Raw genomic sequence first — 13,513 nt, forward strand, 5'->3', positions numbered from 1 at the left:
CAGTAAATCAGCAAATTACATAGATGCTAAAGAGCGATGCATGCTATGAGAAGAGGAGAAATCAGCACAGGGCAGGGGAGATTAGGAAGTTGGGGTGGGATGGTGGGTGCAGTTTTAAACAAGGTGGCAAGAAGGCCCCACTGAGAGGTGACCTGGGAAGACAGTGAGCCATGCTGACTTCTGGAGAAGAATATTCCAGCTCAAGGAAACAACCAGGGCAAAGGCCCCAGGGTGGGAGCATCCTGGTGTGTTTAAGAACAGCAAAAAGGGCCAGGCACGGTGGCTCACACCTGTAATCCCAGCACTTTGGGAGGCTGAGGCGGGCAGATCACTTGAGGTCAGGAGTTCAAGACTAGCCTAGCTAACATGGCGAAACCCCCATCTCTACTAAAAATACAAAAATCAGCCAGATGTGGTAGCATGCTCCTGTAATCCCTGCTACTTGGAAGGCTGAGGCACAAGAATAGCTTGAACCTGGGAGGCGGAGGTTGCAGTGAGCTGAGATCATGCCAGAGTGAAACTCTGTCTCAAAAAAAAAAAAAAAGGCCAGGCGCAGTGGCTCATGCCTGTAATCCCAGCACTTTGGGAGGCTGAGGTGGGTGGATTACCTGAGGTCAGGAGTTCGCGAACAGCCTGGCCAATATAGTGAAACCCCATCTCTACTAAAAATACAAAAATTAGCTGGGCATGGTGGCGGGTGCCTGTAATCCCAGCTACTCGGGAGGCTGAGGCAAGAGAATCGGAGGTGGAGGTTGCAGTGAGCCGAGATAGTGCCATTGCACTCCAGCCGGGGCAATAAGAGAGAAACTCCGTCAGAAAGAAAGAAAGAAAAGAAAGAAAAGAAAAGAAAAGAAAAGAAAAGAAAAGAAAAGAACAGAATAGAACAGCACAAAGGCCAGCAGGGCTTGCCAGATAGTCATCCATTGTTCATCCATTTGTCCAACACTTACTGGAGACCCGTCTCTTTACCAAGCACTGAGTTTCAGTGAAAACACTAAGAAGGCATGGCTTCTACCCTCAAGGAGCTTATAATGCTGGAAAGGGGAAAGAAGGAATACAAAGGCCCTAAAAGAGGATTACTTGTGGGGCAGAAGGACTCTGGCAAAGCTAGGCTCAGGACCCTCACCCAACCTTGGGTGGAGGAGGGTCCAGGATAGACCCTCAGAGAGAGATGCTGGGCTAGACAGTCGCCCCAACTTTTTTTTTTTTTGAGACAGAGTCTCGCTCTGTCGCCCGGGCTGGAGTGCAGTGGCGCAATCTCGGCTCACTGCAAGCTCCGCCTCCCAGGTTCACGCCATTCTCCTGCCTCAGCCTCTCCGAGTAGCTGGGACTACAGGCGCCCGCCACCACGCCTGGCTAATTTTTTGTATTTTTTAGTAGAGACGGGGTTTCACCGTGGTCTCGATCTCCTGACCTCGTGATCCACCCGCCTCGGCCTCCCAAAGTGCTGGGATTACAAGCGTGAGCCACCGCGCCCGGCCGACAGTCGCCCCAACTCTGACTCTGGTGCTGTTAACAACGCCAGCTGAAAGGCTGGGTGGGGTGGCTCACACCAGTAATCCCAGCACTTTGGGAGGCCGAGGCGGGTGGATCACCTGAGGTCGGGAGTTCAAGACCAGCCTGACCAACATGGCGAAACCCCGTCTCTACTAAATATACAAAATTAGACAGGGGTGGTGGCACATGCCTGTAGCCCGTAGCCCCAGCTACTCTGGAGGCTGACGCAGAAGAATCACTTTAACCCGGGAGGTAGAGGTTGCAGCGAGCTGAGATTGTGCCATTACACTCCAGCCTGGGCAACAAGAGCGAAACTCCGTCTCAAAAAAAAAACAACAACAAACAAACAAATAAAACAATGCCAGCTGTTCTAACTTTGCTCACTTGTTTCTCTTAGCAAAAAAAAAAAAAAAAAAAGCATTCCCAACACTAGACTCCTAAACTCTTTTTTTTTTTTTTGAGACAGAGTCTTGCTCAGTCACCTAGGCTGGAGTGCAGTGGTGCGATCTGGGCTCACTGCAACCTCTGCCTCCCGGGTTCAAGCAATTCTCCTGCCTCAGCCTCCCGAGTAGCTGGGACTACAGGCATGTGCCACCACGGCCGGCTAATTTTTTGTATTTTTAGTAGAGACAGGGTTTCACCATGTTAGCCAGGATGGTCTCAATCTCCTGACCTTGTGATCTGTCCGCCTCGCCCTCCCAAAGTGCTGGGATTACAGGCATGAGCCACCGTGCCCGGCCAAGAAACTCTTAAATTGCAGATGTATACTAGGTGTGTGCTGTGTCCTGGGCAATCTCAGACTAAGAAGGTGGATGCCAGATTGGAAGGTCTGGAAGAGGCCACACTGCAGGGAACCCGGTGTGCAATGAGTTAAAACTGGTTTTCCAAGACCTCTGAGAATGGGGAAGTAAGTGATGGCATAAAGCCGCAGGGCCTATTCATTTGTGGGGGGTGGGTAGAGAGGGGGGACTATCACCATCTCCAGGGCGGCCTGCTGTGCTAGGCAGCCTATGTGCAGTTCCCTGGGATTACCAGCACTGCTCCAGGGCTTGGCCTCAGGCTACTGGTCTCTGTTAAGAAGAGTTTCCCGGAGTAAACTGAACCTGGGGACTCTGGCTTAGCAGAGCTCTGCTCTGGCCTAAGAGATGCTAGCTCTGTTTTCCCAACTTAATGAAAGGGCACTTGACAAGACAGAGCCCAAAGACAGCCCTCTCAAGACCCAGGAGACTCCCACCCAAGAGAGCTCAGCCCTGCTGATCAAGACTGGGAGATTGGTCAGACCAATCCATACTGGTTGGATCCAGATTCCAAATGAACTGATGGGAAGGTGCTATTGGGTGTGTCACAAGCCACAGTCCCAAACACCACAGAGGCAGTGAGGAGGAAGTTGCCCTGGAGGGTCCTAATCAGGTTCCCAACTAAGCAATAGGAGGAGTCTTCAGGTCCCAAGACTTAGGGTGGGGGTGGGGCACAGATCCTCACTGTTTTCTGTCCCAGGCTTGGGTACCTGGGAAAACCTGATTCCTGGGTCTGCACTCCCAAAGCCGCCCCCACCCCCGCCCCACCGCAGCCTCTGCCTTCACCACCAGGGGTCTGTCTCTCCAGTCTCTGCAGGGAGGCCGCCTTCCCGGGGGCTCTCCCAGACTCTGGCTTACTTTACTCAAGTGGTCCTCAGGTCCGATGCTAAGATTCAGTCTGTTGAACTTAGGAGGGTACCAACCCACCACCCTGGCCCTGACCTCAGCATCTTTTCAGACCAAACCTGGCAAAGCCAGCTCCTCCCTATCCCACTCCAAAGCTGTCCTCCATTCTCCGTTACAGAAACACCTGCCAGCTCACTCCCTGCTAGGATTCCGAAGTCCCTCCAAGCCCTAGGTCGGCCTGAGCAGCCTCAGCCAGTAGGAGCTCTCCTATGGGAATGAAGGCTGGGAGGGTGTTTAGAAAGCAAAGTCCCCAAGTTTAGGATGAGCCCCTCACCCCCATTCCTTTAAAAAGAAATTCCCTTTCTGCCTCCTCACTTCCTTCAGCCTGGGAGGGTTCCACTCCATAATTGGCTTGTTTACTGCCACTTTGAGGGTTTCTGAATGGCAGAGGTGGGAGGAAAATTTTGCTGGAAGAAAAGGAGTGTGTGCCTTGAGCTTTGAGGCTGATGAGTAAACCCTCCAAATGCCTCTCTAACTACCTGTGAAATGGCCAAGAACCCAGGTGAGAAAAAAACACAAGGCAGTGCAAGGCAGCTGAAGATTTCCAGCAGACCACTGGAGGGAAGCTTATGTTGGCGCCACAATTGCCAAAACTTAATCTGCTTGCTTCTGCTGAATAGTAGAAAGCGCTACTTGGCATTGTTCAGAGCAGCAAGCCAATTAGAGACCTCCCAATTCTGCTTCTGTGGGCTAGCACCTCCAGTAACATCACTCCCCTGCTCAAAAACCTGTAGCTCCAAGCTGGGAGCAAACTTAGCGTCCACCACCGGGCCCCAAACTACTCCAGCCATTGACCACTGAGCATCAGAGCCACTATGCCCACCAAACAGGACCACCTGCTGGGCCACAAGCACACCTTTGCTTCTCCACTCGGGTTCTCTGCCTGCGGGGTTCCCTCTGTCTCAAGCAGCAAGCCTCTCTATCTTTTAAGGTTCTCCTCAAATGCTCCTTTCCCTGTGAATTCCCCAATTTCCCAGCCCCTTCCTGACTCCACCCCATACTCTAAATCTCCATCGCCCTGGCCTCTTTTCAGGCATCTGTCTTACTCTGTCTTGCTTCAATAGTTACCTGAGGCCCTGCTCCAGCCCTCCAAGGGAGCGAGTGTGTCTTATTCAGCTTTGATTCATCAGGAGCACACAGCACACTACCTGGCAGACGGCAGACACTTAAGAATGGGTCTACCGCTCCAAAATCGTTCACCTCAGAGGCAAAGGGACACAGAATCACACAAACAGAACACTAAAGCCAGCAGACACAAAACACGACAGGGGAAAAGAAGCGTCACGAGGAAATTGAACCAGGGGAACTACATCTGGCCTTACCCTTCTTGAACTCCTCCAGCATGGCATCCAACTTGGTGTCATGGAAGACAAAGTGCACCGGGTGGTTATAGAAGCGAGTAATAGTCTTGAGGGGGGTGCAGTCATCAGGGTCCACGAAGGCCAAGTCTTTGACGTAGAGAATATCTACAATATTGGACTGCTCGTCTTCGAACACCGGGATGCGGGTATAGCCGCTTTCCATAATCTCCGACATGGTGTTGAAGTCCAGGATGGCATCGCTGCGGATCATGAAGCAGTCCTGGAGCTGGGTCATGATATCCTCTACAGTTTTGGTCCGTAGTTCCAGGGCACCCTGGATCATATTGAGCTCCTCTTTCACGAGGTCATTATAGGGCTCCGTCACCTTCAACATCTCCATCAGCTTCTCCCGGTTGTAAACAGTGCGAATCTCCTGGCCCAGAAAAAAGTCCAGGAGCTTGCTGATGGGAAAACTGAGGGGGAAGGTGAGTAGCATAAAGAATTTGGTGAGAAGGATGGTGTTGGCACCCACAGCCAGCCCATGTCGGGAGCACAGGGCCTGCGGTAGGATCTCCCCAAAGATGACAATGCCAATGGTGGAGGAGGCCACCGCCATGAGGCCGGACCCGATGAGGTTGTCTAGAAGGATGGTGAGGGAGGTGTTGACCAGCACGTTCCCTAGGAGCAACGAGCAGAGAAGGTAGTTGCCCTTGCGCCGGATAGGCTCAATCTTACGGGCATAGCGCCTCTCCTTCTCGGTGCCACAGTTCTGCACGATGCGCAGCTCCATCGGGTCCAGGGCCATAAGCCCGAGGTTAAGGCCAGAAAATATGCCCGACAGCACCAGCAGCACCGTAATTAGGAGAATGTGCAGCCAGAGAGGCAGGAACCTCCCAGGCTCCTCCACCATGAAGAGCAGGGAGTCCTTGTCCGTCCACTTCAGCCAGGGCCCATCGGGCTGGGCCCGGGTGCACAGTGCATACAGCTTCATGTTCTCGCTCCTCCGGAGGAACTTGGTGAGCACCACCAGCACGCCGGACGTGTTCCCGCGGCTCACGTTGACCAGCTGCTGGACGACCAGGTCCTTGGTGAGCTCGAGGCAGCTGGTGGACTTGTGGAGGGTCTCGGCATCGTCTACCTCGGTGAAGGAGATCAGGTTGCTGGAGATGTTGCCCAGGCTGTAGCCGTACAGCCTCAGGTTCACAGTGCTGCCCTCGGACACGAAGATGATGCCATCCGGGTTCGTCCCACACGACTTGTTGCAGCTCGCCAGCCTCATGCCCACGATCGCGCCCTGCTGGGGGCTGCCCTGGCCCCGGGCCCCCAGCGCCCACAGCAGCACCAGCAGCACCGGCGCTGCCAGGAGGAGGCGCCCGCGGGCCGGCCCGCCGCCCGGGCGCCCGCCCCCGCCCACCGGCGCCATGTTGCTCTGGCTCTGCCGCCGCCGCCGCTCCCCACGCCGCGCGGCCCCTCTCCGCACCGCCGCTCCGGCCGCTCTGGCCGTTCCGGCCGTTCCGCTGCCGCCGAGCCAACTGCCAGGGCCGCGAGCCTGACGTCAGGTCAGCGCCCCGCCCGCCACGCCCCGCCTGCCCACGCCCCTCATTTGCATTGGAGGCCCCGCCCCCGGGGCTCGCTGCTTGAGCGCCCGCCCTTAAGGGGGGGGGGGGGTCCAGACGCTTAAGGTGGAGCAGCGCCGGAGCGCGAGAGCCGCCGGCGGGTACCCGCCCAATGCTCCGCCTCCGCGCCCTTCCCCGCCTTTCTCTGCCAGTGGGGCCAGCTCTCCTCCGGGACCTGGTCTCCTAGCCACGCCGTTCCTGTTCCTCGGCCTCGCACGTGGGAGGCTCCTCTCCCGTCCCGCACCTGCAGCTAGGGGTGGCCCGCTCTGCAGGCAGGGCGAGAAAAGTGCTTTTCCTGATGTAGAAAAAGAAAAAGGACACCTGAGGGCTTAGGCTGGCATTGCAGCCTGCCCCTTGGAGACTTTTCTGGCCTCCTCACTGCTGAGATTTTTGCCGAACTTGTCCTAAGGCCAGAAGTAGGTTCCCCCAGCCCCAGCCCCAGCCCCAGCCCCAGCCCCAGCCCGACGATGCTTCCATCAACCAGTGGCTGCCTGATGTGGAAGGCAAATCTGGGAACTAAGGTCATAGAAGGGCCAGGCTCTGGCCTAGACTTGTCTCCTGTCTCTTCCATTTAGCATGGATATTTACTGAACACCTACTTTGTACCAGGCACTTGTTCTAGGCTCTGACAATAGAGCAGTGAACAAGCCGAAGTCGCTGCCCATTAGGGTTTACAGTCTAGAACAGAAAACAGGATATAAACAAGTAAACACATATATTCATTAAATTTACGCAACAACCCTCAGAGTTAGTAGAATTATTTCCATTTAGAGATGCAGAAATTGAGCCAAGACACAAATCCTGGTCCCTCCATACTGTCATCTCCCAGCCCATTTCTCGATCTGTAAATGAGGGTAAGAATGATAGAGCATTACTTCGCTAAGCTTGCGGGAACTGTGGACCTAGACATTGAACACGACAGGACAGCTCTTTAGAATATTCTTTGGCTAGGTAGTAGTTGTTGCTACCTGCCTTCCAGGACCAAACTCCTAACCCCAAATTGTGGTGACTGATTAGCTGGGCAGCTGCTTGTGGACATGAGCAGGCAGGCGCAGCAGTGGGCCTATCCCTGAAATGACTGCTTCGTGAATGGCCCTACCCCTGTGTCAGTAGGGTGTATAAGGAAGACCGCAGCTGCCCGCCCTGTGAAGGAGAAGGAGACAGACAGATAAATATCCTTACAATAATTGCAGAGGTGCACAGAGAAGATCAGGTACTGGGTTGACCACCAGGTCTCACAGCAAATCTTTTCCCAGTACTGAAGACACAGAACCCACTTTACTCTCTTCCCGCACCGACACTTGTATTTATTTTCATTTTGGTATAATGTTTGCTAATAAAAGCAACAATCAGTACCAAACAGAAGGAGCCTAAACAGAAAGGATCATACAATGTTGTGGGAGGAGGTGTGGTAGCAGAGAGGCCCTGACTCAAGAAAGGCCTGTTAGCCGAGATTGAAGGGTCTGTAAACTAGGCCAGCCTGGAGAAGTCTGTTGCAAGTAGGGGCCCCACTCATAGCGGATACTTTGTAGTGAGTGCCCAGCAGGCCAGTTTTTTCGAGGAATAGGAGCCTTGGAATGGGCACTGGCTGAGACAGAACAAAAGCAGAACCTTGACTGCCTGTTCCTTCCCTGTCTCCACCAACCAGGAAGAGCCACCTGAATTGCCTCAAAGCAAGCCCAGCTCTCCTCATCTCCTAGTGAGCTGTAACGCCAGCGCCCTGCTCCACTCCTACCCCCACCTCCCATACTTAGAAACTTTCCCATTCTACTATCAATCAATTGGCTATTTTTTCCCTTTTTCTTATGATTTTATTTTTTTCTCTATTATGTCTTTTTTCTGCTTAAGTACGAATTGGCTCTTTTTATTTTACCCTTTTCAGGCTGTCCACACTCAGAAGCTCTGTTCATACGCACTGAGTCTAATGACAGAAGCCAATAAAGAAAAGGAAAAATAAGTTTTGTAGATATTTAGGGTAAATGTGGGATTACCAGCTTGGGCAACATAGCGAAAACTCGTTTCCACTAAAAATTTAAAAAATAAAAAGTTAGCTTGGCATGATGGTGCACACCTGTAGTCCCAGGACCCCGGGAGGCCAAGGCGGGCAGATCACCTGAGGTCAGGAGTTCAAGACCAGCCTGGCCAGGATGATGAAACCCCATCTCTACTAAAAATACACAGTTAGCCAGGTGAAGTGATGCACGCCTGTAGTCCCAGCTACCCAGGAGGCTGAGGCAGGAGAATCACTTGAACCCAGGAGGCGGAGGTTGCAGTGAGCCGAGATCATGCCACTCACTCCAGCCTGGGTGACAGAGCGAGACTCCATTTCAAAAAAAAAAATAAATAAATACAATAAAAATAAAAAGATAAACACAGTATCACTTGTTGGAGGAGGCACACGGGGCCGAGGCCGAAGTCCAGGTTCAGCTGCTGCCAGCTTGCAACCCTGGTTAGGGGAGTCTGCCTTTTCTGCATCTGCCACATCGAAATACCTCTCCCACCGTGGGGACAGCATGGAGACAGCGGTCTGTTAACATGCTGAGTCAGGAAGCTTGGATGCATGTGTGGCTCTCGGTTAGCCAGGCGGTGAGAATGGCAGAAAGCAAACGTGCAAGCGAGGAGCCTCTCTCCTTTGGGGGCAGATAAAGGCATGATCAAACCTGTTCTCGGCCGGGCGCGGTGGCTCAAGCCTGTAATCCCAGCACTTTGGGAGGCCGAGGTGGGCGGATCACGAGGTCAGGAGATCGAGACCATCCTGGCTAACACAGTGAAACCCCATCTCTACTAAAAATACAAAAAATTAGCCGGACGTGTTGGCAGGCGCCTGTAGTCCCAGCTACTCGGGAGGCTGAGGCAGGAGAATGGCATGAACCCGGGAGGCGGAGCTTGCAGTGAGCCGAGATCGCGCCATTGCACTCCCGCCTGGGAGACAGAGCAAGACTCCATCTCAAAAAAAAAAAAAAAAAAAAAAAAAAAAAAAAAAAAAAAAAAAAAACCTGTTCTCTCTGCCTCAGGGTGGCAAGTCCTTACTTACCTAGTGGCTTCTATTTGCAAGTAGAAATTGCCCAGAGGGGTCCTGATCCTGGACCCCTGAGCATGTAACAGCACCCTAGTCATGAGATCCTTGGAGCTCACTGCTTCTTTCCAGGTGTAAGCCCTATGGCAACATGGCTACACCTCCCATAATTGAGCCCGCTCCCTTCTGGTTCTGTGCAGGGTAACAGTCTTAAAGGCTTAGTGCCCCTTCGCTTGTACCTGGCATCGCGCTGATGCTGGAGATCCGATGATGAACAAGGATCCTGAATTAGTAACCCGGCATCTAATCCTCCCAGGCTAGCTTCTTAGCCCTCTTCACCCTCTGGGTCTCCAAGATGGGGAGTTGCTGGCAGAGGAGCTGCTGGCAGAGAAGCTGCCCTTCCGCTAGTGAGGCTCAGAGCCTGAGGCCTGCCCTGGCCCCACAATGGGCAGAATCCCTCCGGGTGCACTGTGGGCCCCAGGGTTGGAGAACCTGGCTGGGGACCATGAGACATCTTTTCAGGGTGAGCTATGCGCTGTCGTCAGTACATGCAGTGGCCTGTTCACCGGCTGCCCATGAGTCTACTATGATAGCCCTGAACACCTGCAGGACTCATCCATGCCGTTAAATTATCTCAGGAAGGAAGGAGCAGTCAACCTTCTACAGAAGGACAGAGTGAGCGTAGAGTTAGCTAGGGTGGTGCTCAAATCCCAACTCAGGTCATCCCAGCAAGTGGGGGCATGAGGACCTGGATAGGAGGATGTCATGATTTCTACCTGAGACAAATGTTTAATTGAGCCAGAGGAGAGAGTGAGAGCATCACATCAGTGGGTCCAGGCCAAGGAAGTCGAATGCCAGAGCAGCAAAGGTGAAGGGGTTTGTATTAACTACGTAAGTGGGCTTCAAGGTTCCTCTGGCCACAGGACAAATTGTTTTTCTTGGGAGGAGGACCATGGAAGGCAGGATGCCCCACGATGGAGGTTCAGAGCACAGCTTTGAAGGGCCCTGGGGGCTGGCTTGGCTGCTGATTGCCTGTGTGACCTGGGACTCTGGGACATTCTCTAGTGTTGAGTGAAATGATGAGCCATAAGTACTTCACAAGTGCCTGGCCCATGGTAAGAGCTCAATAAACATGCCCAGTCACCATGATAATTATGAAAATGATGTGGCCAGGATCCTTTTTTCTCTTTTTCTTTTTTTTTTTAAGAGGGGGTCTTACTCTGTCATCCAGGCTGGAATGCAGTGGCATAATCATGGCTCACTGTAGCCTCAACCTCCCTAGGCCAAGTAATCCTCCCACCTCAGCCTCCTGAGTAGCTGGGACCACAGTCCCAGTGCACGCCACCATGCCCAGCTAATTTTTTTTTGTTTTTTGTAGAGACAGGGTCTCCCTGTGTTGCCCAGTCTGGTCTCAAACTCCTGGCCTCAAGTGATCCTCCTAGTTCGGCCTCCCAAAGTGTTGGGATTACAGGTGTGAGCCACTGTACCCAGCCCCACAGCCAGGATTTTTAGAAGCCGCTTGTAAATTTCCTTAGCTCCAGTGTGTCTCTCCATCCACTCGTAACCACAGTCTTCTCGTTCATTTTCTTCCCTTTCCTCCAGAGGGAGAACACCAGGCGTGGATGATGAGGGAAGAAGGGAGGTTGAGGGGGAGGCCACCTGGGACTAAGCAAGACCCCGTTGGACCCTTGGGCCTCCTTTGGGAGGACAGAAAGGAGGCGGGAGTGGAGGAGAAGCCTGTTGGAAGAGAGCCTAAGAAAGGTTTTCACAGCACAGAGGGGCTCAAGCTGAAAAGGCTGGGCAAGCCAGGAAGAGAGGGAAGCCTCTCATTCGGCATCAGACACCTGGCAAGCCCTTAGGCAAGGCCTGCCTGGGAAGCCCCTGCTAGTACCAGGGCCTGGGTGGGGAGTCCCTCAGCCTGCCCTCTCTCATGCCACCCTCCTCCTGCCCACTGTCCCCAAGACTGGCTACCCCAGGAAGCTTTTCCTTCCACCTCCAAAAACACAAAGACCATTATTTTAAGACATTAACTATAAATCACTAGAGAAAAACAAGAAAGAACAAGATAACAGACACTGAGTATTTATAAAGGCCTAATAACAAAGTGCTTGGAATCATCGTCCCTAGTTTCTGACCCTTTTTCTGAGTTGGCAAATGGAAAAAAGTCTATAGCAAAAATATCAAGGGCTCTTTCCCTTGCTAACCAGAGAATTGGGGCAAAGTGCTTCACCTCTTAGGGCCTTGGTTTCTCAATTTTTAAGATGGGGATTACCTGGGAGGCAGAGGTTTCAGTGAGCTGAGGTCACAGCACTGAACTCCAGCCTAGGCGACAGAGTGAAACTCTGTCTCAAAAAAAAAAAAAAAAAAAAAAGCCAGATGCGGTGGCTCACACCTGTAATCCTAGCACTTTGGGAGGCCAAGGTGGGGAGATCACCTTAGGTCAGAAGTTTGAGACCAGCCTGGTCAACATGGTGAAACCCCATCTCTACTAAAAATACAAAAATTAGCCAGGTGTGGTGGTGTGCACCTGTAATCCCAGCTACTCAGGAGGCTGAGGCAGGAGAATTGCTTGAATCCAAGAGGCAGAGGTTGCAGTGAGCCGACATTGTGCCATTGCACTCCTGCCTGGGCGACAAGAGTAAGACTAAAATAAATAAATAAATACATCCATAAAATAAATAAAAGTAAATAATTTTAAAAATAAGATGGGAGGCCAGGCGTGGTGGCTCACGCCTATAATCCCAGCACTTTGGGAGCCCGAGGCAGGCGGATCACGAGGTCAGGAGATCGAGACCATCCTGGCTAACACGGTGATACCCCGTCTCTACTAAAAATACAAAAAATTAGCCGGGTGTGGTGACGGGTGCCTGTAGTCCCAGCTACTCAGGAGGCTGAGGCAAGAGAATGGTGTGAACCCGTGAGGTGGGGGTTGCAGTGAGCCGAGATTGTGCCACTGCACTCCAGCCTGGGCAACACAGAGAGACTCCATCTCAAAAAAAAAAAATAAATAAAAATACATAAATAAGATGGGGATCAAGAGACCCTTCTCACTGCATCAAAAAGACGAAATGAGCCAGAGTTTGAAAGCACTGCTCCATAAATATTAGTTCCTTTTCCTTCCCCAGTCCAAGATTTTCAATTACATTTCAATCATTTGATCATTTGTGTAATTTTCTATTTTTACTGGGCTTCTAAAATGCAAACGTTATACATGTTCACTGCAACAAATTCAAATAACACAGTGTATAAAGTAGAAAACGTTGGTCCTCCTTCCCCTTCATCCCAGGGCCCAGGGATTATTTTTCTGTTCAGTATTTTGCCACCGTCTGCCTTCTTCATTACCTTCTCTACCATACTCTGGGCTAGAGGCCATTTCTTATTGGGTTTAGAATCCCTCGGGGACAAAAACTGTATCATAGTCATCTCTGTATCAGGAGTGCCCAGCATTCCATATGCATTTATGGAATGAATTGGATTTCCCTTAAAAAAGAAGTATGAGCTGCGTGCAGTGGTATGCACCTATAATCCCAGCTACTCAGGAGGCTGAGGCAGAAGGATCAATTGAGCCCAAGAGTTTGAGGCTGCAGCATGTTACAATTAGTCCTGTGATTAGCCACTGTACTGTAGCCTGGGCAACACAGCAAGACCCCGTCTCTAAAAAAAAAAAATAAAGTGGAGTAGGAATAATACTCTTGGGGCCCAGGGGTAGGAAATGAGTGGGAAGCACTTGGCCAGCGGCCTTATATGTAAAATTACAATTCTGTTTCCAGAGACTATATGTATTGATATAAGTTCTGTTCTTTTTCTTTTTTTTAAATCTGTGTCTTGATCCAACTAAATTGATTTCTTGACTGATCCACATTTGAAAAATACTGGTCTCATATATTGCTCATGGGCATCCCGGTGGAATTCCTCTGGGAGGAAGGCTGCAGGGACTGGTGGGCGTTAGAAGGCTCTAGTATATGTAAGCAGCACCCACACCCACAGAACTTGGCACAACTCACATGTGGCAATAAATCACCTCGGGCATACTAATGAGGCAAGTTCCTGATTCCTCAATCTTATTGTGTCCCAACTCACCCAGAAATCCATACAGCCTTTGAGATCTTCATTTCCAAGTATCCAGATTTTCTCAGGTTTGTCCCAAACAATTGCCAAGGTGCCAATTACCTGTAGACATTTAGCAACCAGCTCAACTTGCTGGGCCTCGGGGCCTTTATCTTTAACATAAGAGGACTGGATCAGATAAACAGGTTCAATGCTGATTTAAATTCCTGGATGTGTAATTCTTCCTGGGCAACACAGGAAAGAATTGCAACTGACCTCTGTAAGGTGAAGGCAAAATCAGCATCGTCAGATGTAGTGGGCACCTGTTGTTTA

The 13,513-nt window shown here is 51.6% G+C and overlaps 1 protein-coding gene across 2 annotated transcripts in view; it reads right to left on the reverse strand.

Moving 5' to 3' along the window:
- CNNM4 (cyclin and CBS domain divalent metal cation transport mediator 4) overlaps positions 1–6,037 on the reverse strand; it is a 53,189-nt gene extending 47,152 nt beyond the window's left edge. The window contains exon 1 of one of the 2 annotated variants that reach the window (XM_055241699.2): positions 4,523–6,037. In XM_055241699.2, coding sequence (XP_055097674.1) covers positions 4,523–5,924 — 1,402 coding nt within the window. In that variant the 5' untranslated portion in view covers positions 5,925–6,037. The remainder of the gene's footprint in view (positions 1–4,522) is intronic. The other variant, XM_055241700.2, reaches the window with a different exon arrangement.
- Between the last annotated feature and the right edge of the window lie 7,476 nt (positions 6,038–13,513).

The sequence above is a fragment of the Symphalangus syndactylus genome, chromosome 14 (genome assembly GCF_028878055.3).
Source record: "Symphalangus syndactylus isolate Jambi chromosome 14, NHGRI_mSymSyn1-v2.1_pri, whole genome shotgun sequence".
Classification (NCBI taxonomy): Eukaryota; Metazoa; Chordata; class Mammalia; order Primates; family Hylobatidae; genus Symphalangus; species Symphalangus syndactylus.